The 21,788-nt window shown below is 38.6% G+C and overlaps 1 protein-coding gene across 3 annotated transcripts in view; it reads left to right on the plus strand.

Moving 5' to 3' along the window:
• kcnq5a (potassium voltage-gated channel, KQT-like subfamily, member 5a) overlaps positions 1 to 21,788 on the plus strand; it is a 119,187-nt gene that overhangs the window by 77,419 nt on the left and 19,980 nt on the right. For 2 of the 3 annotated variants that reach the window (XM_088086293.1, XM_042502825.2), the window contains exons 2-9: positions 2,351 to 2,441; positions 4,913 to 5,039; positions 7,262 to 7,437; positions 7,914 to 8,039; positions 9,889 to 9,999; positions 10,719 to 10,814; positions 15,850 to 15,944; positions 17,380 to 17,406. In XM_088086293.1, the coding sequence (XP_087942419.1) occupies positions 2,351 to 2,441; positions 4,913 to 5,039; positions 7,262 to 7,437; positions 7,914 to 8,039; positions 9,889 to 9,999; positions 10,719 to 10,814; positions 15,850 to 15,944; positions 17,380 to 17,406 (849 nt within the window). Of the gene's footprint in view, positions 1 to 2,350; positions 2,442 to 4,912; positions 5,040 to 7,261; positions 7,438 to 7,913; positions 8,040 to 9,888; positions 10,000 to 10,718; positions 10,815 to 15,503; positions 15,597 to 15,849; positions 15,945 to 17,379; positions 17,407 to 21,788 lie in introns of all 3 variants that reach the window. The other variant, XM_088086292.1, reaches the window with a different exon arrangement.

Raw genomic sequence — 21,788 nt, forward strand, 5'->3', positions numbered from 1 at the left:
CAGATCCAGCATTGAAAAAAAGCAAATACAGTGCAGTGAAAGGCCAAACAAGAGTGACTGTATTTAGTCACATTTAACCACTGCCAACACACACACTTCACTGGATGCTGTCTGTTCATCTGCTCTCCACGCAGTGTTTCTGTCTGTATGACAATAAAGAGCTATTCAAGACGGAGACAGTATCAGATGCAGATGTGGTCTGGATGTTAGGAACCATCAGTCCTCTTCTGCTTTAACTCAGCGACAGGTAGACTCACTATTCATACACACGCACACGTGCGCTCTTCCCTTTTTTTCATATTCCATGTGGATCTTATGGAAAATAAATGTTGGCATCAATCATACAGGAGAGGCCGCAGAGAAGAAGACAACATTAATGGTAAGGGCGTCCAGAGAAAGGTGAACTGCAGGGGAGACGGGGAGATGTGAGATGGAGAAGGGAGGCGAGGAGGAAGGTCGAGACAAAGAGCATGAAAAATTAAAGAGAAAGTAGGGCAGAGAGCGAACTGGACAGTAGAGGGGAATAAGGCTGGAAAACATTCTGTACACAGAAAACAAACAAAGATCTGTAGAGATCAGAAGACAGTAAATATTAGAAAGACAGATGGCATCACTCAGAGAGAACAGCAGGCTGGGGCTGCTAGCTGGTGCATATGTTGCCTGAAAGCTTCCTCATAAATTTTAATTTGTATTTGCTCATTAACCAAGTTACCATATGACTTCACAGGGACTGAGTGGTTTCCTCGCGGCGAGCAGATGAGGGTGTTTTAGGTCAGTCAGGCAGTGAGGAGGGCTATTATTGGACGTGCCAAAATAGAGACTGATGCAATTTGTGTTTACCTCATAATTAGAAACAATGTTTTGTGATTTCTTCTCTGAGTGTATTGGTGTTGTCACCATCTTGTTCTCTCTCTGCACTCATCAAATGGCATCTCTCTGTCAATGCTTTCGGCATATGAGCGTGACGCCAAAAGCCACCTTCCAGTGTCAGGTGAAAACACACTTGGACAGAACATGTGACATTGTTATCCTATGCTGCCAGATGGCTGGATGGCACCATGCGCGTCCACATACAACACATATGGGCGAGGCCACTCGAGAAGACAACCGGAGGGAACCGGTCACGTATGCATGCAATGCTAAAGGATGGCATCACATAATAACACTGTCTGTAACCATGCAACATAAGGAGCGTGACTGGGCTTATAGGGCCGGGAGGTGGATGGGTCCCACAAACAACTGACTTTAATGCGGGAGTCTGGAGTTCACTTTCTGTGTGGATGTGTGTGTCTTTTTATTTTCTACACCTTACCATTTGCCTTTTTTGCTTAAACCTATCCATGACTTTGTTGCCTAATCTCAACCATCTTGACAGTCGCAGTGGTTGCCACATGCTGTTGTGTAAACAGAAGGACCGTGCTGCTTCATCCCACCATGTGCATTTGTTGACATCACGGTAACAGCATCCCATAGCGTAAACAGCTGATGCAGAAGGATGCCTAAAATGTCATAGGCGACAGAGCGGCAACATGTGATGAGTTGGGACGTGTTGTTATCACAGCTCTGAGCTTTCCCTTTGATCCTTATAAGATCCTCGGTGTAATTGACGAAAGGCTGAATCACCTATCTGCCAATAATCCTGACATTCATTCAACTTCAATTCCTAAATAGAATTTTCACCTTAAAATATTAGTGTTTTATCAGTGAGTTACTGTATAAAGGTGGCAGTGCAACATGGCTGTTTTCGTAAAGGAGGACCCGCTCCTTATGTAGATACAAACGGCTCATTTTAAGGTAACTAAAGGCAAAGATATTTATTTTCAGGTGATTACATGCTAAAGAAAATTTACTCATTATATTTCGCTCAGTTTCTGGCAATAAATCCCATTAAATTTACACACTGAAAACACTGTTTAAGTTAATTAATCTTCTCACTTCTGCTTTGAATAAAAAACTGGACGACAAATCAAACACAAACCACAATCACAGCCTGCACAGTGTCAACTGCTTGTTCGGTAAGTTTGCATTCAGTCCATTCATTCAGTATGTGAATCAGCTGGATCGCCACGGTAACAGTAATTCAATAAAGCTTGGTGAAGCTTTAAACAGTGTTAAGCCTGGTCCCAATCCTGCTTAATGTAGCCTGGCAGAGGAGACATAATCACGTCATTTTATAGCTTACAGGTTCACTTTCAGCAAATCTGTGTGTATGTGTGTTTGTGTGTGTGTCTGTGTATTGCTGCAGATGTGTGCATTACTTGAGTTAGTGAGCCAAAACTCGTTATTCATTGATTAGATTGTATTTAATACGCGCAGCTGATGTGTCTCCGCGGGTGCTCTGTCTCCACAGGTTCATCCTGGTGTTTGGATGTCTCGTTCTCTCTGTGTTTTCCACCATCCCTGCTCACCAGGAATTCTCTGCACACTGCCTGCTTATCCTGGTAGGAGACACACACCCACACCCACACACACACACACACACACACACACACACACACACACACACAGAATTAGGATGTGTTTTTTAGGGTAGCTCACTTATTCTACACTGATGACTTTTACACATAATTTCATTGATAGTATTAAACTGTGTGTGTGTGTGTGTGTGTGTGTGTGTGTGTGTGTGTGTGGCTGAGTGATGCTCATGTCTGCATCAGATATGCTGATTGTGCATGCTCAGCACCATAATCAACTGTAATGATCGGTCCCTCAAGATCAAATCAAGCTGTTATAATTCAGTTGGAGTTAAAGGTCTGCGCCTCAGATGTGATTAAGCACAAAATCATCAGTCAGAGCAGGTTGACAGAAACAAACAAACACAAAATAAACAGTGTAGCACAAATAAAGTGGTAACAACAACACATCCTGCTCAAGTAAAAACACTGTTTATGTACAGAGAGGAGCAGAGACATCACTGGGTCAGTTCATTGAATTTACATAAATTGTACTCACCTCCTCTGGAACTCTTCAGACAGTTTATTTTTATTCCTTCAGGTTATGACATATCCATTTCCAAATTTCTGCCACCATGGCAATAACAATATGGCAGTCAAAGCTAAAGGAAATTGCATAATAAAAACTCAATTTTGTGATGACTGATCTAAACCCAAAGTGAAGACTGTGTAATGCATATTTTGCGTGATGTTTTACATATGATGTATTGTTTGTAAATTTTGCAAATAGTTTGCAAATTGATATGATTTATGTTATTTGCAATGTGTATTGCAATGTTTTTTTTCTTTAAATATTTTTCCTGCACAGGGGTCACAGATGTAAATTAGCTATATTGCTAACTCTGGCTCAACAGTTGTATTAATAAACTAAAAAATATAATCAACAGCAAAATCTCTACCGACAACATTGTCCAAGTTATTGTGAATAATGAATGAAATTCATTGGAATTATTTCTGTCTTTGCAAACCACAGTGACTTTCCATCTTGTTACTGCTATGTGGTTTTTTATTTGTCGTTATATCAGCAAGCATACAAGAAACTGCAAACTCCCCATGGTGCACAACATACATTAATAAATGTAAGGTAAGAAATTTAAAAAAAACCTAGGTTTAATATGTTAATTAGTGAGCTTTAGATGTACAGTTAGGTAAATTGGTTGGATTTTTTTTTTACATGACAGACTTTCTCTCTGCCTCCAGTCTAACTGAACCAGTTACTGGCTGTTTAGCTTCATAATAGCATGAGAGTGTGTCAGGATATTATCCTAAACACAAGGACTGGCAACAGTAGAGTGGTATTTTTTTGTTTTCATTCAAACACTTGCAAGTGGACACATCAACCATAAACAAAAATGTTCCAGCTAAAAGCATGCAATAGCGTTTTTGCGGTCTGTTTTATGCATGCACACAACCTACATTTACTCAGATACCAGTACATCTCCACTACAGAGTTGTATCACCCTTCTGGTGTGACTCGGCAAGAAAGTGATTAATACTATTTCCCCCCAAAAATGTTGAACTAATCTCTTAAAGTAAATAATTTAGCAATATATTGTAATGAATAGAACTATGTTAGCCTTTCTCACTGCAGATATCTTAAACTGCCATATCAGGAAAAGCACAGGTGCAACTATTAACAGTAAAAATGCCACAGTGAGTCAATTAAGTGAGCCGGCATGCGTAATAAGACGGCTCTGGAATTGGCACACCTAAATGCAGAAAAGTAATTTTTAATGTTATTACACTCATGTTTTTCCTGCCAGGACATGTCAACATGGTGACCATGTGTTCAACTACAGTAATGATAGAACAAATAATTAAATTCAAATTATCCTCATATTGACCTTTAAAACAGTAATTAAGTCGTATTTATAAAGCAGCTTTTGAAACAAGAGTTACAAGGTGCTGCACAATAAAAACTTTAAAAACAAGTAACAGAAACTCTGTGCTGTATTAAATCAGCACAGAGAATAATAATATAAAGGCATTAAAACTGCACAGAAGGCAAATACACAATATAAAACAAAGTGCTTACAAAATAAAATGCTTACAAAACAAATGAGGTTTTAATAGCTTCTTAAAAATATCCATTGACCCAGCAGTTTTACAGGTAAGAGAAGATGGTTCCAAAGAGCGGGAGCTACAACTGCAAACGTTGGGTCAGCCGTAGATTTTAACGCCGATTTCTCAGTGATCCTACAGTATCCAGGGGCACAATAATAACCAGCCTGCTCTGTAGGTAACTTAAAGAAACTTGTTATTGAAAGAATGCTGCAGATTGGTCTGAGAGAGTACATGTGCTTTCTGTATTGCAGTCGGTTAGAGCCACAGCGAGCTCAACAACACACTTTAATTCCCTTGACCCTTTGCTACGACTATTTTTATTGCTTGTACTTATGCATTTGTAGCATTTAAAGGTTTAAGTATGTGGGTGTTTTTTGCGTGTGTGTGTCCTGCAGGAGTTTGTGATGATTGTAGTGTTTGGCCTGGAGTATATCATCAGGATATGGAGTGCTGGCTGCTGCTGCCGCTACCGAGGCTGGCAAGGACGCCTCCGCTTCGCCAGGAAACCGTTCTGTGTCATAGGTAGGTCTGTGTGCATGCATATTTATATTTGTATGTGTCGCAGTGTTTTGTTGGCCTGCTGTACACAAAAATTAAATAGAAGTGTGTAAAATAAATCCTTTGAGCCCTGAGCAAAGTGGTGCGATTTCTGTCAAAAACATGGAAAAAAAGTCACTGAGCATCTCAGTAAGAAATGTTCTGCAAACGGCAAGAAATAAGTATATTTAGTATTATTTTTTCAAAGTGTCAAAGGTTCCCTTGACATTTTAAATGTCAAGAAAGAAAACGCTAGGGAAAAAAGATTAACATAATCACATATATAAATTATGTTATCGGATTTTGTTTTTTTAAAGCACTTTTTAACTTTCTTTTTTTTATTTTTATTTTTTAAATTTTTATGGATTTTTGAAAAAAAAATTCTTTACTAATTTTCAGGTAATTCTCTGGTACTCTCTACTGACATCCTGCTAATTTGGGGGTAATTTTTGGGGTCATCTTATTTCCTTTCTCATTAAATTCCTCTCATTTTTTTGGAAGCAATTGAGCAAATTTGTCCAGGTTTCAAAGGGTTAAAGGTATGTGCTGTATCTCAATACCTCTTTAGTTACACATTTGGAAAGTCTAGAAAAGCCGCAAAATTAAGTTATCTGATTGCCTCTCAAGATAGCAAAGCCTTAAACCGGAAGTCAGTTACTCCACCAGCGGAAGTTACCCACTCGGGCACAGTGTGCATCAGGGGTGTAAAAATTAATCGTTTCGATGCATCGCGATGCTGACGTGGACAATTCTGCATCAATGCAGTGATAGCACATAATTGATTATAGCCACATAACAATACCTGATGTTTTTCTGGCAGTGGCTCGACAATAAAGTCCTACAGTTCAAGAGAAATTCTTTAGATGAATTGTGGGAAAACAGAACCAGCTGACTGCTTGTGTTTATTGATGAAAAAGTAGCCATGTACATTAATATAGAAAAATGAGGATGCAATGCAGGCATTTTGTTGACATGATAATAGTAATCAAATTGAATCATGAGACCAGTGAAGCTGCTGCACATGCTCTATGGGCGAAAGATCCGGGTACTACATTCATACTTTCATATCGTGGAAATAGAGAATTTTCCTCACTTCATGCGCTATTGAGCAGTTCTCCCAGGAATGAACAAAGCCCTGCCTCCAATGCTGTATCTAGCTTCTCTTAATACATCCATGGTTGAAACACGAGGGTGCCAACAAACTCTGGACTTTCATGCAGGAGTCCAGTGTTCACTTCCCTTCTGACTTTGATGTTATCTTTCTATACCTTACCATGTACCTCCTTCCCCAAATCCTGACCATTGGTGACTTTGTTGCCTAATCTTAACCATCTGTACCACCATCTGAGCATTTATTAATGTTCCGACATTGGTTGCCATGTGCTGTTGTTGCCTAAACATTACCATGTGCAACTTCAACCCACTATGTGCTTGTGTTGACAGAAGCACATAAAGGGCAGGCACAGACGGATGCCCATACTGTAATGTTTAGATGCGTAAGTCCACTGCAAAGCGGCAATATGCGACAATTTGGGATGAAAACATGTTGACCTTTGTCATCCTCAGTGGCAGCCAGTGTACATAGTGTACCACATGAAGGTGTGCTAACAGAAGTAAACAAACTGACACACAACTGTGTTGCTTCTATTTAACAGTATAAGTTTATCATTAAAGCAGTTCGTTAGTCCAAACTCATTTATTGTATTTATTTATTCTTATTATAATCTTTATATAATCTTGGTGATATCCTGTCATCATCAAAACACTTCAAGTTTAGATAGACATGAAAACTACAGATTAAAAACGCACCGTAACCCCCGTTGTCCCTTACAGAATCATTTTAAGAGATTATTGTCAGCCAAAATGTTATTAGCCAACGTGGATAAGAGCTGTGTTTTAAAGTTCCTCCTCAGCGTCTCGTCCATGTAAGGGGTATCAGAGGAGCATGAAAACATACATTTAGAGGATAGAGGTTCTGGATCCTTCTTACTTTAGCAGGGAGGAAGACGACAGGGGTATTTCAGGGTTGAGGACAGAGTGATGGAATAGAGATAGAAAGGAAACAAACAGCTTAAAGTGAATCAATATTTGTTTTTGAGGTGATGGATGAACGGGTGGATAGATCCTGAAAGTAGGTGAGTCAACCACAGTTCCTGTTACTAATATAGTTGAACCTGTGACCTTTAATTTTGCCTTTTACTCCCCAGACATCATTGTGCTCATCGCCTCAGTTGCCGTGGTTTCAGCAGGTAGCCAGGGTAACATCTTTGCCACATCTGCGCTGCGTAGCCTTCGCTTCCTGCAGATCCTGCGCATGGTGCGCATGGACCGCAGGGGAGGGACCTGGAAGCTGCTGGGATCTGTAGTTTATGCACATAGTAAGGTAAGACGATTTAAACTGTTTATCCTCTTCTTGACTTTAATTTTTACAGTTCAGATATTTAAAGTAATAATCAATATTGTCCCAACTTTTTTCTTGTATTTTAATACTTAATATAGATCATCCATGGTTGCACTTTTTGTCTGTTCAGTCTGTTATTTATGTACTGCAGCACTTTTTAAACAGATTGTAAAATCCGAGACTAATGACTAATATGGTTATTAAATTAAGGAACAGTAGCATGTTACATTACTGCATTACAGACAAATCCAGTGGGATTTCTGTCACTCCAACACTGGTGCTGCATGGTGAAAAAAACACATTCCTCCTACAAAAAGAAATCTTTACTCCTCAAAGGTGTCCACTCATTTCAGGGTCAAAGTAGTCAATACATGACATTTATCTTTTAAACCGTGTGAAGTGCTTTAAAAAGCTTTTTATTTCATGATTTCTTTTGTGTGTGTGTGTGTGTGTCGTAGGAGCTGGTGACTGCGTGGTACATTGGGTTCCTGGTGCTAATCTTCTCCTCCTTCTTGGTCTATTTGGTGGAGAAAGAAATCAACGATGAGTTCGCCACCTACGCCGACGCTCTGTGGTGGGGCACGGTGAGTACACACATGTTGATAAACACAGACAGACTTGAGAAAATAAACCAGCTTTTAAATGCCCTTTGAAATAAATCAGAAGTTGTAACTTCTGAAACAGTGTTTAGAAAGATAGAATAGGGTTTATGATTTTATTTTATGTTGTATCATATTCATGCACATTTCTTATAATTTTGAGCTGTGTATCACACAAAACCTGGGATTTTTAAGGCTTAAATTGAATGCCACATAGTAAAGATATTATAAAAAAAAGGTTTTGAATAAGTTTTCCCATCCAACAGCGCCGTCGCGCCGTTTAATCCCAGGCGAAATTCAAAAAAGCAACACATTGGCGTTATGCTTTTTCTTTCTGACAACAGTGATATATTTCCATTTATAGTTTCTGTGTGACCTTAATGACACCTGCGTTACAAAAACCAACAGGAAAGGCCTTTAAAGTCACACTTGGCTGTCTGTGACGCACTGTTTCCTCCTACATCCAAAACCCATTATACCTTGAAAAACACGCACCAACAAGAAACGGCCCAATCAATAAATTCAATCTTCTCCTGCTGCCAGGTGAGACTGACCTGTTAGGCTGTGGGAATGACACTCAGATACGCTGTGCTCCTACGTTCTGCGGTCTCTTTGTCTGGTAGACACTAAAAGCTGTTATATCATTGTGGTGAAAATTTAGCCACATACACTTTGGAGATGTGTGAGTCAACACGAGAGCTGACTCAAAGAAAAGTAAGAGCTATCACCACTGGGCACCATCAATGGAAATCTGCAATATCTACAATTTTCTATATACTGGTTTATTTTTGACACATGCTGGTGTTCTGTTCATGATCACCAAAAGTATTTCAAAAAGACACTTAACCCCCAAATCAAAAATACATGTTTTTCTTCTTATCTGTTGCGCTATTAGTCCATCTAGATTGTTTTGGTGTGAGGTGTCGAGTGCTGGACATATCGTAGACATGTTAGCCTTCCCTTTCAGTATAATGAAACTAGATGGCACTCAGTGTATAGTGCACAAAAATATATACATTTGAAAAATTCTACCACAGTGTCTCTTTACAGAAATCATAGAACATTTTCATCCCAATTCCTCAAATACCTTGTCGGTGGACCTACACAGCAAAATATGACGCACAATAGATAGCGTACCAATTTACTGTCAATACATGTATTGTGCCTTTCTGAAATATACTTTTCTACCCTACTTTTCTACTATTTAAATGTATACAGTCTTTTCAAAGTAAACTTACAGTATAGGTAAAAATGTTGTTGTAGGGTTTACTTCCTTAACTAAACAAACTAAAGTCCATTTTTAGGTTCAGAAAAAAATATAATTTGCTTAAAATAAGTACAGTTATTAAGAACATAATGTAAGCCCTCGCATGATTATATTATGTAACATATCGGGCACAAACATCCTATCTCCAAAATTGCTATTTTTCAGAAATTAGAAGAAATGCTGTGTATTTAAAAGGATCTAATAGAGATAGGAAAAATGTTAAGAGCCACTGAAAGACTTTGAATTGAGGACATTAGACAAAAAAGAGGAGAAAGTACACTTATTTTATCATTACCTGTTCATTATGTAATGCACTATATTTACGGTCTGCCATTTCATGTAAATGCTGTCTGAATGCAGAGTGCTGTATGTCGTTAATGCCAAAATTACAGTCATTCATCACTGCAGCTGTCAGCGATGACGCAAAACGATGATGACTCATACGAAAAGATATCACAGTTCAATGCTCAATTTATAATAAACTATTAGATGTCTATTATGTGGGGAGAAATGAATGAGTGAACAAAGGACACAGATTTTTGACAGTGCTGACCTCGGACCTTTTAGATAACCCTGACAACCATCGGCTACGGCGACAAGACCCCACAGACGTGGACGGGGCGGTTATTATCGGCCGGTTTTGCTCTGCTGGGGATCTCGTTCTTCGCTCTGCCAGCAGTAAGTCAAACACATACACAATAATAATGATAATAATAATAATAATAATAATAATAATAATAATAATAATGATAATAATAATAATAATAATAATAATAATAATAATAATAATAATAATAATAATAATAATAATAATAATAATAATAATGATAATAATAATAATACATTTTATTTATAACACCGTGACTGATTACATTTGTTCTTTCACAACCTGTGATGTATGGAGCACAAAGAAACAAATGTTAATTAAGCAAAGGAAGAACATATAACTTTTGACTTATCTGAATGTAATACAAAATTTGTGAGGTTTACTTTCTGACATTCAAAAAAAATATGATACTGATCTCCCACATGATTTTCATCAGAGACGCTGGAGTTCCTGTAAATCATTAAAAGATATAAATGTTGGAATGTTTATTTGTCCATAAATGTTTATGGATGAATAATTTCCCCGTTATTATAAAAAGTTTAACAATGTCAGTGTTCTATTTTTTTAAACATTTTCACAGATTTATGTATTGATATTATGATTATTTATCATCATTATTTATTATGTTCAGTGTAGAATGTCAGTCTGTGCTCTCATGTATATTCTTGTTCTTCCTGTACATAATTTTGTTGAACAAAGATGTGAAAAAAAATAAATATTTGAGCATAATGTACAACAAAATTAGTTAGTTTAAACCTCTGTGTATGTGTGTGTTTGTGTGTGTGTTTAGGGCATCCTGGGGTCAGGTTTTGCCTTGAAAGTGCAGGAGCAGCATCGACAGAAGCACTTTGAAAAGAGGAGGAACCCAGCTGCCAGCCTCATCCAGGTAGACATACACACACGCACGCACACACAGAAAACACACATCACCTTTGTTGCAGCCGCTGAGGACCAGTGTGAATACAATACAATGTGTTTTTTTGTCAAATGTGTGTGTGTGTGTGTGTGTGTGTGTGTGTGTGTCATGTCTTTTGCAACTGTCTCTCAGCCTTTCACAGTGTGTCTCTTTGTCTAAATAAAAGCATGAGTGTGTGTGTCGACTCTTTACGCTTTGGTGAGTGTGCTAGTGATACAATGAAGTTTGTGTATGGGCAGTTTCAACATCTCTGCTCCTATCAGAGTGAAGGTGTTTCATTAAAAGTGTACTTAATACGAGTGTGTTTGAGTGTGTTTGTGTGTTTTGCCCATCTCCGGGCTGTCAGGGTGTGTAGCTGATGATGACTAACGGTGTGCGAGGAACGCCGTCGTTACTCAGGTCCAACAGCAACACACATTTCTAGGATTTATGAGCCGTTTCCATGGCAATCAGTCCCTGGGCGGACGCTCCTCCAAGCCGTCACTCATTGTAATAGACTAGACCAGCTGTATTACTTTCTAATGAACAATAAATATCAGCAGTAGAGTGTGTGTGTCTTCTCACAAGTGTGCGATTGCATGTGTGTGTTTTTCTATGTTTGCACATGTCTTTGTTTCTGTTTGTGTCTGTTCTACCTCCTACTGTGTGAACTACCCGGCCCTGTTTGTTTTAAATTTTGCATCAAATAAAGCACCTGCAACGTCATTTTTTTCCTTAAGGAAATTCCAAATTTCTGGGTTCTGATCAGGTCATCATACTGATCAGTTATGATAAATAAAACGTTATTGTTATTGTTGAAATATAGGAATATAGTATCTGGTGTAACGTTGGTCTAACTGTTAGGCACCAGCAATACAAGCAATCAAATTCAAAATGTTGCATATATAACCCAGTTTTTTAAAACCACATATTAGGAAGTGGAAACAAACCTGAAAATCTAAACTGAATATGTCCTCAGTTTTCCATAACCAGTTGTTTAATTTTTTTAAGCAGGAAACTATCATCAGATCAAATATATCACTCGAATTACACCAAGAGGGTAAACAAAGGAAACCCTTAACTTCAATACTTTTCTTAATACCAGCGGTGTAAACTCGAGTCACATTACTTGGAATCAGAAAAAATAAATAAAGACTTGATTGATGCAACTTGATTTGACTTTACCACCAATGACTCACGACTTGAGTTGAATTTGAGCCCTTAATTCAATACATGATGTCTTCCCCAGAGCCAATAATGGAAGAAAGCGTTTCAGACATTTTTCCAGGATAAGATAAATACAACAAGACGGGACAGAAACACACAAATCTGGTCTGGGTCTTGTTGTAGTAGTAGTGCAGTAGTTGTAGTAGTGTTGTAGTGCTATGCTATGAATGTATAATGTTAGCTTTACTTTTTATGATTAAGTTCAGTCAGACTTGACAAAATTGTTTTAACCCAAAAAAAAGTGCAAAGACTTGATATTGTGACTTGCAAAACAGTGAATTGGTCTCAATACCAATGGTATGTTCAATTTACACCATGTTACAGTGAATGGAAATTATATGTATATATGTAGAATTTTACCAACAATTTCAAGTCTTAGATAACATGTTTAAGAGAAGCATTGCCACTTGTGGCATTAGTAATCTAATTTCTCAGATAATTCATCCGTGTGACATCTGATGATAAATGATAAACTTAACATGTTACAACCACTTTCTCCTCAATCGCCTTTGACCTGTACTAACTACTACCAACTAACCTGATTTATAGAGCACCTGTGAAAACAACAATTAAAAAGTGCTTCAGATACAAGGACATATAAAGGGAAGCAGGTAACAATAAAATGAACATTCACATTCGGCAAATATTGACAACAATAACAGACAACAGACAAAATAAGACAGATTTAAGAAAAAGCCAGGCGGGAGAGATGAGTCTTAAGATTTAAATGAGGGCAGTAAATGCTCTGGTCTAAGCTCCTCCGATAAACTATTTCTATTCTTCTTAAGTCTTGACGGGTAAATACCTAACAGAGCCACATCTTTAGACATTAGTTTACAGGATGGCGAACAGTGATTTAGAAGCTCAGCCAGGTAGCACGTAAATACTTACCTTACGGATCAAAGATTGTGTAAGATAATGTATTTAGCCATCGTGACATTATCTATTGGTTGGTGGACTGCCATTCTAAAGCCTTGAGTTTGGCTTTTATGCTGAGTAGTCAAATTTAAGATACTTCTGCATTGGCCCATAGGCTACATCTGCTTCTTTTAAACGTCTATGTTAATCACGTACATGTATGCTTCATACAGTGGCTTCTTAAAGAAGACAGTAGGATGCATTTCACTTCCAAATAATTGGTTAAGAAGACATGGGTAAAGAGGAGATTTGTTGAAAACCCATCTCATTGGGCTGCTGCAGATCCCAGTATGCAGTTAGTGAGATATTTTCATACATATTCACGTGTATAATCAATAAAATCTGAACGTTGTTTTGCCTGTTCTCCTTGTGAGAACGACGTATCATTTGCTATGCTTGACAAAGACCAGTTGGAGCCCAATTGATCCTAAATAACCCACTAAGGGAGCAATTAATCCTGTGTGTGTTGATCTTTTGTCTGTTTTATTGGCTTTGTATCAAGCACCTGGTCACTGTCTGTTGCCTGCCAAGCTCATAACATTTTCTTCAGCAGGTAAAAGGAAACTTGGAAGCAGCTGTGATGTGTTAAATATGTTGATGACTCTCTGTCCGTCACTTCACTCCCCCATCTCACACAGCTCTCCCTGCTTTCAACCACTGTTTGTTATGTGTGTGTCTGTGTGTGTGCAGGGCAGGATATTACCACTGTCTCCAAGCCCCAGCAGCCGGTCAATTCTAAATTTTACCCGCTGCAATAAATATATTGTCTACCAACTGCATTGTTAGAACCAGATTGAATCTTCAAATGTTTTTAAAGTAGTCTCTAGAGTAGCATAAGAACAAACAGTTAAAATTGACCAGCACTTGGCAAAAAGTCGGTGTTAATTTCCCTCCCTGTCTGTGTAACGTGTTTATATAAAGACTTTCCAGTCATGTCACAAATCTTGTAGCCACACCTGGTGCCCTTGATGAGGTTCAATAGGCTGGAAGAAAACAATGATTGGAAATGAAAAGCAAGCAACCTGTTAAAATAATTATGGTGGATGCAGAGCCTTTCTGCAGAATCAGGTACATTTGTTTCCAAACGAGGGGCAATGTGACAGGCGGCCCAAAATTTCCACACATGAAAAACAAACTCACTGATAAATGTGTAAACAGTACCAAATATGAAGACGCCCAGCAAGCAGAATGTCATGTGTCCGTTTTTGGACTACATTTACTCATCTTTAGCCAATGTCAAGACCTTAAAACACTGCCGTTGCTTCTTCAAGCAAAACTTCTTCAACTTCAAATGTTGTTTTGTAGATAATTAAATCTGCAAGTCCATTTAGCAAAGCAAGCAAACATGACTAACTTTTGCGAAAATGAAAATGTGATGTCTTTTATTTGCAAAATGTAACCCATCCTTTATAGTCATTATCTAATTTGCAAGCAGCATTAAACATTTAAATCAATTTATCAGTCAGAAAAAATGTTTGTATCATACTTTAATGCAAACCACAGATTCGTTACGGACGCATGTTATTAAGTAGCGGATACAATGAAACTTCACAGTGTTGTGGTTAACGTATGTATAGGATAAGCACAAAAGCCAATTGGTTATGGCTAGAGAAAGATAAGGTTTTGACTTAAAATACTCAGATTTAGGGGCACAAACCTGGCAAGGAAGCTGCTAATGTCGCGGGAAAAAACAATCGCTTTTAGTACCTCTATCCCTGCCAACAGGCTGCTACAAAAACCCTCATTTGCAGTCTAAAAAGCAGATGAAAACACATCAAGGGGTTGCTACGATACATCCGCTTTTAGTGCCTAAAGAGTTGATGGAAACACACTTACAGGTCTCTACAAAACACCCTCATTTGGAGCCTAAAACACAGATGAAAACACAGCTACGGGTCGCTGCAACACTCCTGCATTTTGTGCCTAAAAAGTTGATGGAAACATACTGATAAGTCAATAGAAAACACCCACATCTGGAGCCTAAAACCCAAATGGAAATTAAAAAAAAAAATTGACTCATAAAACACAACAGGATTTGTTGGTTGTTGGTCTTAAACAGTGGTCTGCACTTAGCAGCTGTCTCGCACAGGTTATGCACCCTTCACCATGCCCTCCCCCTCCCGACTACATCACTACTGAAATGTTGATATAAAACGTATGAAACATACAAATCTTAATGTATTTGTGCTTTTCAGAAACATACAATATCAATGTTTTCTTTTGGCGACTTGGCTGTTTGAATGGTTGTTTTGTTTTTAAATGTTACCTAAGATGGAAGTACATTTTAATATAGTTCAAACACCTTCAAACTGAATGTCAAAATAAGTCTTTCTTACTCTTCATGGCCATACTGAGGACCTCCAATATGGCTGCCAGCTGGTTACATCCCCTAAAATGCTGTGTGTTTGCCACATGTTCACATATTCTCAGTCCCTTTTTCCTCACTGTGTTTGAGCCATTGCCCTTCTGTGTCGTGTGTGTGTTTGTGTATGTCTGAATGTGTGTGTGTCCTGTCTACTCCCTCCCACCACCCAGGCGGCTTGGCGTCTTTACTCCACAGACGGTGCTCGTCCCTACCTCAGAGCCACCTGGCACCACTACCAAAGCGCCCTTCCCCCCCTCAGGCATGTATCCCCATCACCACCAGTGTCACCAGCACCACCATCACCGCCCCCACCTCCCTCCGACAGCCCCCAACCACAGTGCATCAACACTACCCAAATAACTAATCAGCTTTTTCTTTTTTCCCTCCTCACCTTCCTTTTCTCACTTCCTACCCAACTTATCGATCCCTCCCTCTACCCGTTTTTCCTCCCACACTTTACCCTGTTAATTGTTTCATTTATCATTATTTTATTTATCCTGTCGACTCTGCACGTAGTGTGTCTGGCGTAGTTATGCTGCTGATGAGAACTCGGTTTCCATTGCTACCTGGAAGCCTCATTTGAAGGCGTTGCATACCTGCAGCCCCGCCAAGTAGGTAACAACTTACAGACTTACAAACATGGCCGCTGCTGCTCAGCCCCTTTTCCTCATCTCTTCTCCATCATCTCCATCTGCTTATCTCCATCAGTGTAGCTTTAACTCTTTTTCCACTGTGTGACAGTGTTGCAGTGTTGCAACCGTTCTCTTATAGTCTACCTGTATTAACCTTTTTTCTCCAATCTGGGATGGTTTGCTTTGCGTGCATGAACTTTAACACCCTTTACACATTACACATTACTTTTCTGAATCACACATTGGAATTTTTACAAATTTTTAATTTTGAAAATTCTCACATGCCAGCAAGACTTTCAGAGATGTGGTTTTGGCAGTTGGAGTTCAGTGGTTCGATTACGTTTGTGTTGCACGACCCAGTCGCCAGAAAAATAATACGGTCATTTGTTTCTGCAAACCACTGACACCTTACATTTCTATGTTATTTATAAAGATAATATGTTTAAACTTTACATTTACTCAATAATGCAATGGTTTTGGGCACAAAAACTACTCATGTTTAGGCTTAAAATATCCACTTTTTTAGGCACTTTCCCCAGAGTAGCTAAAATGATCTGGCCCAAACTCGGCATGCTGGAAAAAATAAGTCTGGCCGCATCCTTTTGCCTAATTCAGCTGAGAATTAGAATGAAATGAACTGGCCCGATTCCAGCTGCCGAAACTGCCATCACTGGGCACTTGATAAAAATTATCTGGCCCAGCACCGGTCCAAACTTGGCAATGTCTCAGTAAAAACAACTGCTTTTTGTGGCACTATCCCAATAGAAAAACAGCAACAGGTTGCTAAAAATTACCCACATTTGTCGGCCAAAATGCAACTTGTCAAAACGACGATGGATCACTAAAACAAAACCCACTTTGATGTCATCCATCCCCTCCACGTCCCGATGACAGAGACAGCTCATAACTTTCAAAACGTGGTTGATACGTAGAAAACGTTCAGATGTAACGTATTGGTGGTTTGCAGAAACGTACAATGTCAACATTTACTCCTGGCGCCTGAGCTGGTGTTGCCCAACATTTTTGGAGAATGAACCATGAAGCAGATTACAATTCCTGCTCACACACAAACACAAACACACACACACACACACACACACACACACACACACACACACACACACACACACACACACACACACACACACACACACACCAGACGTAGAGTGATACCTCTCTGATTTCCGTGTCTATCTTTCAGCTAATGCTTGGCCTTACTGTGCATGGCCATAGCTTGCATGTGCTTGTAAACAATTAACCCCATTGAATGAAAGTTTCTTTCTCTCTGTTTCTTTTTGGCTTGATGCCTCCCATATCCATTAGTTGAATCATCTGTATAATGCTATTTATAATCTTCTTGAATACTGATTTCTCACCCTTTGTCTTCTTCTCTTTATCCCACTAACCCCTGAAGGAAAGAGCAGGGCGAGACTACTTACAGGTTTGTATGACTCTCAGCTCACTCCTCCAAAGACACATAACACTAAACATGTGATGCCATTTTAATTCAATCATGTGCCTAATGTTTTGTCATTGCTGTGATATTTGCTCTAATCTGGTTTATGGGCTTGCTTGGTATTTTTTTTAGTTCATTCATCAGATTCAGATGAACAGATTTGGTCTCTGAGGTCTTTTCATCAGTAAATCAGGAATTGATTGTTCATTGACACTATTTACCAGGTAATAATGAATGGTTTGCGAAGCCATTGGAGGCTTGGTTTATTGATTGGTAAATGACTGAACCCTCATTTTGCCCTTTAGAACAAATTCACCATTAGTGGAGAAGATGTATGCAGTTGTTGCATTGTGTTGACTTATGTTGAGGTTGAACTCTTATGTTTTTTTCAGTACGACCTGGCAAAGTGATGATGATGTTGTAACCCTTAATTAGAGGGGAAAATAAATAATTAGAAACATAGCTGGGAGAAGGGCCACTGCAGTGCTATAATACAAAATGAAGGGATATTAGCATGTTCATCAGTATTGTAATGTAGGGAATAGTTCAGATCTTTTGAAATGGGGTTGTATGACGTATTTATCCATAGTCAGTATATTACATCCAGTAGATGTCAGTCAGCAAACCCCCAAATAGGAGAGGCAGGCAGAAGTATCGCCATGGAAGCTCAGCAATGTGTTGCTGTGGAGAGCAGCAACAATATGTATAATGGTCACCTAAAAGAAAAATTGATGTAATTTCTGATAAAATGAAGCCAGAGTTGTGGGATCAATATTCATTTACCATCTACACTCTCTCAAGTGCTCTGATGAAGCACAGCTATTAGATTGTGTTGAACTGAGGAGGAGACGCCAGAAGAGATGCAGTCATAGAGAAAGAGGTGATGTTACATCACATACAGAAGCTATGCAGCAATAAAGCACTATAGATCTGCAGTGCTTTCAAGTGACCTCTTGTGATGGCACAACATGCTGCAGTTCTTCTGCTTTCTTTGTCCTATATTCTTACCTCACTTCTTTAGCTTTTTATTCACATCTCCATCTCTGTTTCTGTCTCTCCTCCTTCTTTCACTACTGTTTTGTTGTCTGCACTTGACTCCCATGCCGGGAACGTGATGGACTTTGTTGAGTGTGTGTGTGTGTGTGTGTGTGTGCGCCTTCAAAGACAGGAGTCTGTACCATGTCTGTACCATGACGCACTTTTTCCATTGGGATGGTATTTATATAACTCATCAAACACAAGACTAGGAGAGACAGAGCGAAGTTGAAAAAACGGGGGGGAGAAGAGAGGAGGGGGAGATAGGGGATTTCAGAGAGGGGAAGAAGACAGAGAGAGATTTGTGAGTTTAATTATGCTAGTATAGTTTTTACAGAGCAGTGCTTCTTTGGCAACATTTGGGAGCTTTATATTGAGCCAGCAGCTTCTTACGCATCAAGACAGTGCCACACACACACAGTCAAACACACAAACAAATGTGCTTCTCATCCTTAAACACAACAGCATTTAATTAGGCTTTGTTGCATCCACAACAACATGCATCCCTAGAAATGCCTCCATTTAAAGGGCTGCGTTTAATTACACTTTCCTTTCTTTCTTGGAAACTTTTGTTACAACAAGTCCAATTTGCACTTGTGAAATCATAATTATGAACCCTTTTATGACCCTATTTCTTTTCTATATGGTGCCCTCCACCAAGAAAACACAGAACATTGTGTGTTATTAGTGGTTTTACAGACTGTCGGCTGCTCGGCGGCGGTAGGTGCCGTGGTAAACGACTGGTGGTTTTAGTTTAAGCAGACTTGTAAACACCAGCAGTAGTAAACATTAGGCGCACCACAAAGTGCTACATCATGCTGTGCGTATTAGTGTTGGATTTTGGCAGTGAGAGAGAACATGAAATAAAAGATAATGGGGGTTAATCTGGAGTTTATGTGTGTAGGCAGGTGTGTGTTTATGTGTTTATTTTCTGGTACAATTCTTTCAAATGATTCATACTTTTTCTTTGAAAAGTAACTGACCATTTTCAACCTGGACAAGATTTCTCCTCATGTGAGCTCAAACATGCAGCTGACTTCTCTTACCCAATTATGGGAAAATCCAAAAAAGGTTTATTCCAAATAACGCTGCACTTTGGTGTGAATGCTGTTTTCTGAGCTGTGCTGTCTTCTAAACAGCACTTCTATAACCACAAACACACAACTAAGCCAAGTCAACCACAATGACAAACACACCAAATTTCATTTAATCAACAACAAATTTAATGTGAATGCAGCCTGATTTTTCGAGACTATTTCAACGTTTTGTTGCGCCCTACTTTAGGCAACACTGCAGGCAGGCGTTCAGTAAATTTCTTCACCACATGTCACAAAGCAATCATTGTGTCGAAAAAACATGATTTTGAAGTTGATTTAGAGAGCCAAACCCAGCACCACATGAGTCTCACTGACGCATGTGGTGAGAGTTTGGTCAACTTTGTCAGGAAAAATAGAGTCCAGGCTGTTGATGTTCAGACTAATGTTTTAAGGAGAGACAACCCAGGTGAATAAGCTATATTTTTTAACTAATAGATAGCACCATGACAGTTTCTCAGTTTATTGCTTACAGTAAGACTGTTATGTTCAATATTACATGTTTAAGGTTCAACAATGCAAATAAGGATATATATATATATATTTTTTTTTTTTTTTGTACACTTCCAAATCAAAATACTGAACTGGTTCAATATTCAAAATTCACTTTTTTTTTTTTTTTAATTAGAGTTTTAGAGAGGAGATTTTGTATACCTGTTTTTTCTCCATACATCAAAACATACTGCAAACATCTGTTAAAAAAATCAATTTTTGTTGTGTTTTTAGGAATAAAATCTTATATAAATCAGTCTTTGACTGATAAATAAATAAACCCCTCTATAAAAACCATTTCAAATATAGATAGGAATAAAACTGGCAAGTTTGGTGTATGCAAGTGGTACGGAAGTGGAGATTTTTGGGATCAGATTTAAGAAGGAAAAATAAAACTCATTTTGAGAGAAATACCTTTAAAGAATAATTGTAAAAATTTGTACATTTTTAGAAATGACTGTGGAGGCTCATGCACACCTCCAAAAAAACCTGTGGACAGGCGCAAAGGTGGAAAACATCCACAGAGTGTGAAAAAGAGAGAATTCCCACACGCTGTCCAATTACTTCCAAAAAAACTTCATGAAGGGAACAATGTTTTGTGTGACAACTGAAATGTTCACCAAGTAAAGTTCTTTGCAAGTAATTGAACTCTCTCTCTTTTTATGCATTTTTAGACAAAAGAAAGACACTAAATTTTTTCTGTATCACAGGTTCTCTGAAATCTTATGTCCAATATGCAAAAGAGGCTTTTTTTAAAGGCCGTTTTAAGAACAGAAATTTGAACTAAAATGGAAATAAAAGCAAAATAGCCTCATATCCTAAAATTAAAAAAACTTTTTCTCCTGGGGTGTCTCACCATTAAAACTGTCCATAATCTGATGGCACTACTGTGATGTGTGCCAAGAATTCACATCATGTTTTTTCTACATATTTTTTATATATATTGCTCATCCCAAAACGAGGGAGTCCAGGTTGGTTTACCTTCCACTGTTTACCCTCTTCCATCCTTCTCTGGTATATGTCTCCTCTCTGTCCTCTGTGTATTTGCTTTGCATCAATATTGGCAGCAGAGAATTTCTCTTCTCCTTCCTCTTCTGAACTTAATCTCCTTCCTCCTTCATCTTTCCATTCCCTCCATCTTCCTCCTTCGCTCTAGTAAGGGTCTAAGTAATGGAAGGCTCTTCAGAAGGTACACTCGGAAATATAGGAGGTACCTACAGTGCTACCCAGCATCCTCTCTGCCCCGCTCTTAGCCCAGTAACCTGTGGGAATGACTGACTAATAGCATGGCGGAGAAACTTAACTTACTTTTTAACCTCCCTCCCCAATCCCTTTTATCCCCCGAAGGACTGAGGCGACGACTGCTGCCTGCTGCCTGTCGAATGCAAACAAGTCTTTGTTAACCTGTTGCAAATTAAAGGGGAATTCCAAAGAAAAGTGATCTTAACACTTTAAAAGTAGACATGGTTTTAAAATGTGAGGTTTAAGTTTTTGAGATAAAGGAAAAGCACACCAGATTTTACTGCTGAATTTAATTTTAACGAATTGCATGCAGAGCCACTTTCATTCTTGCTTGCCATGATCCTTTCAAAATTTCTAATTTAAAATCCCCACAAAGAAGAAAAAGTGATTGCATTTTCAGAGATGCTTTATTTTCTTGGTATGACAGCTCAATGAAGGTCAAACTCAGATTCAAAATTTAAAATACAAGGTCTAAATTCAACCTTTTTTAAAGATATATTTTCT

Source organism: Plectropomus leopardus, chromosome 13 (assembly GCF_026936395.1).
Source record: "Plectropomus leopardus strain MGB_pleo_1.0 chromosome 13, ASM2693639v1, whole genome shotgun sequence".
In the NCBI taxonomy this organism is placed as follows: domain Eukaryota; kingdom Metazoa; phylum Chordata; class Actinopteri; order Perciformes; family Serranidae; genus Plectropomus; species Plectropomus leopardus.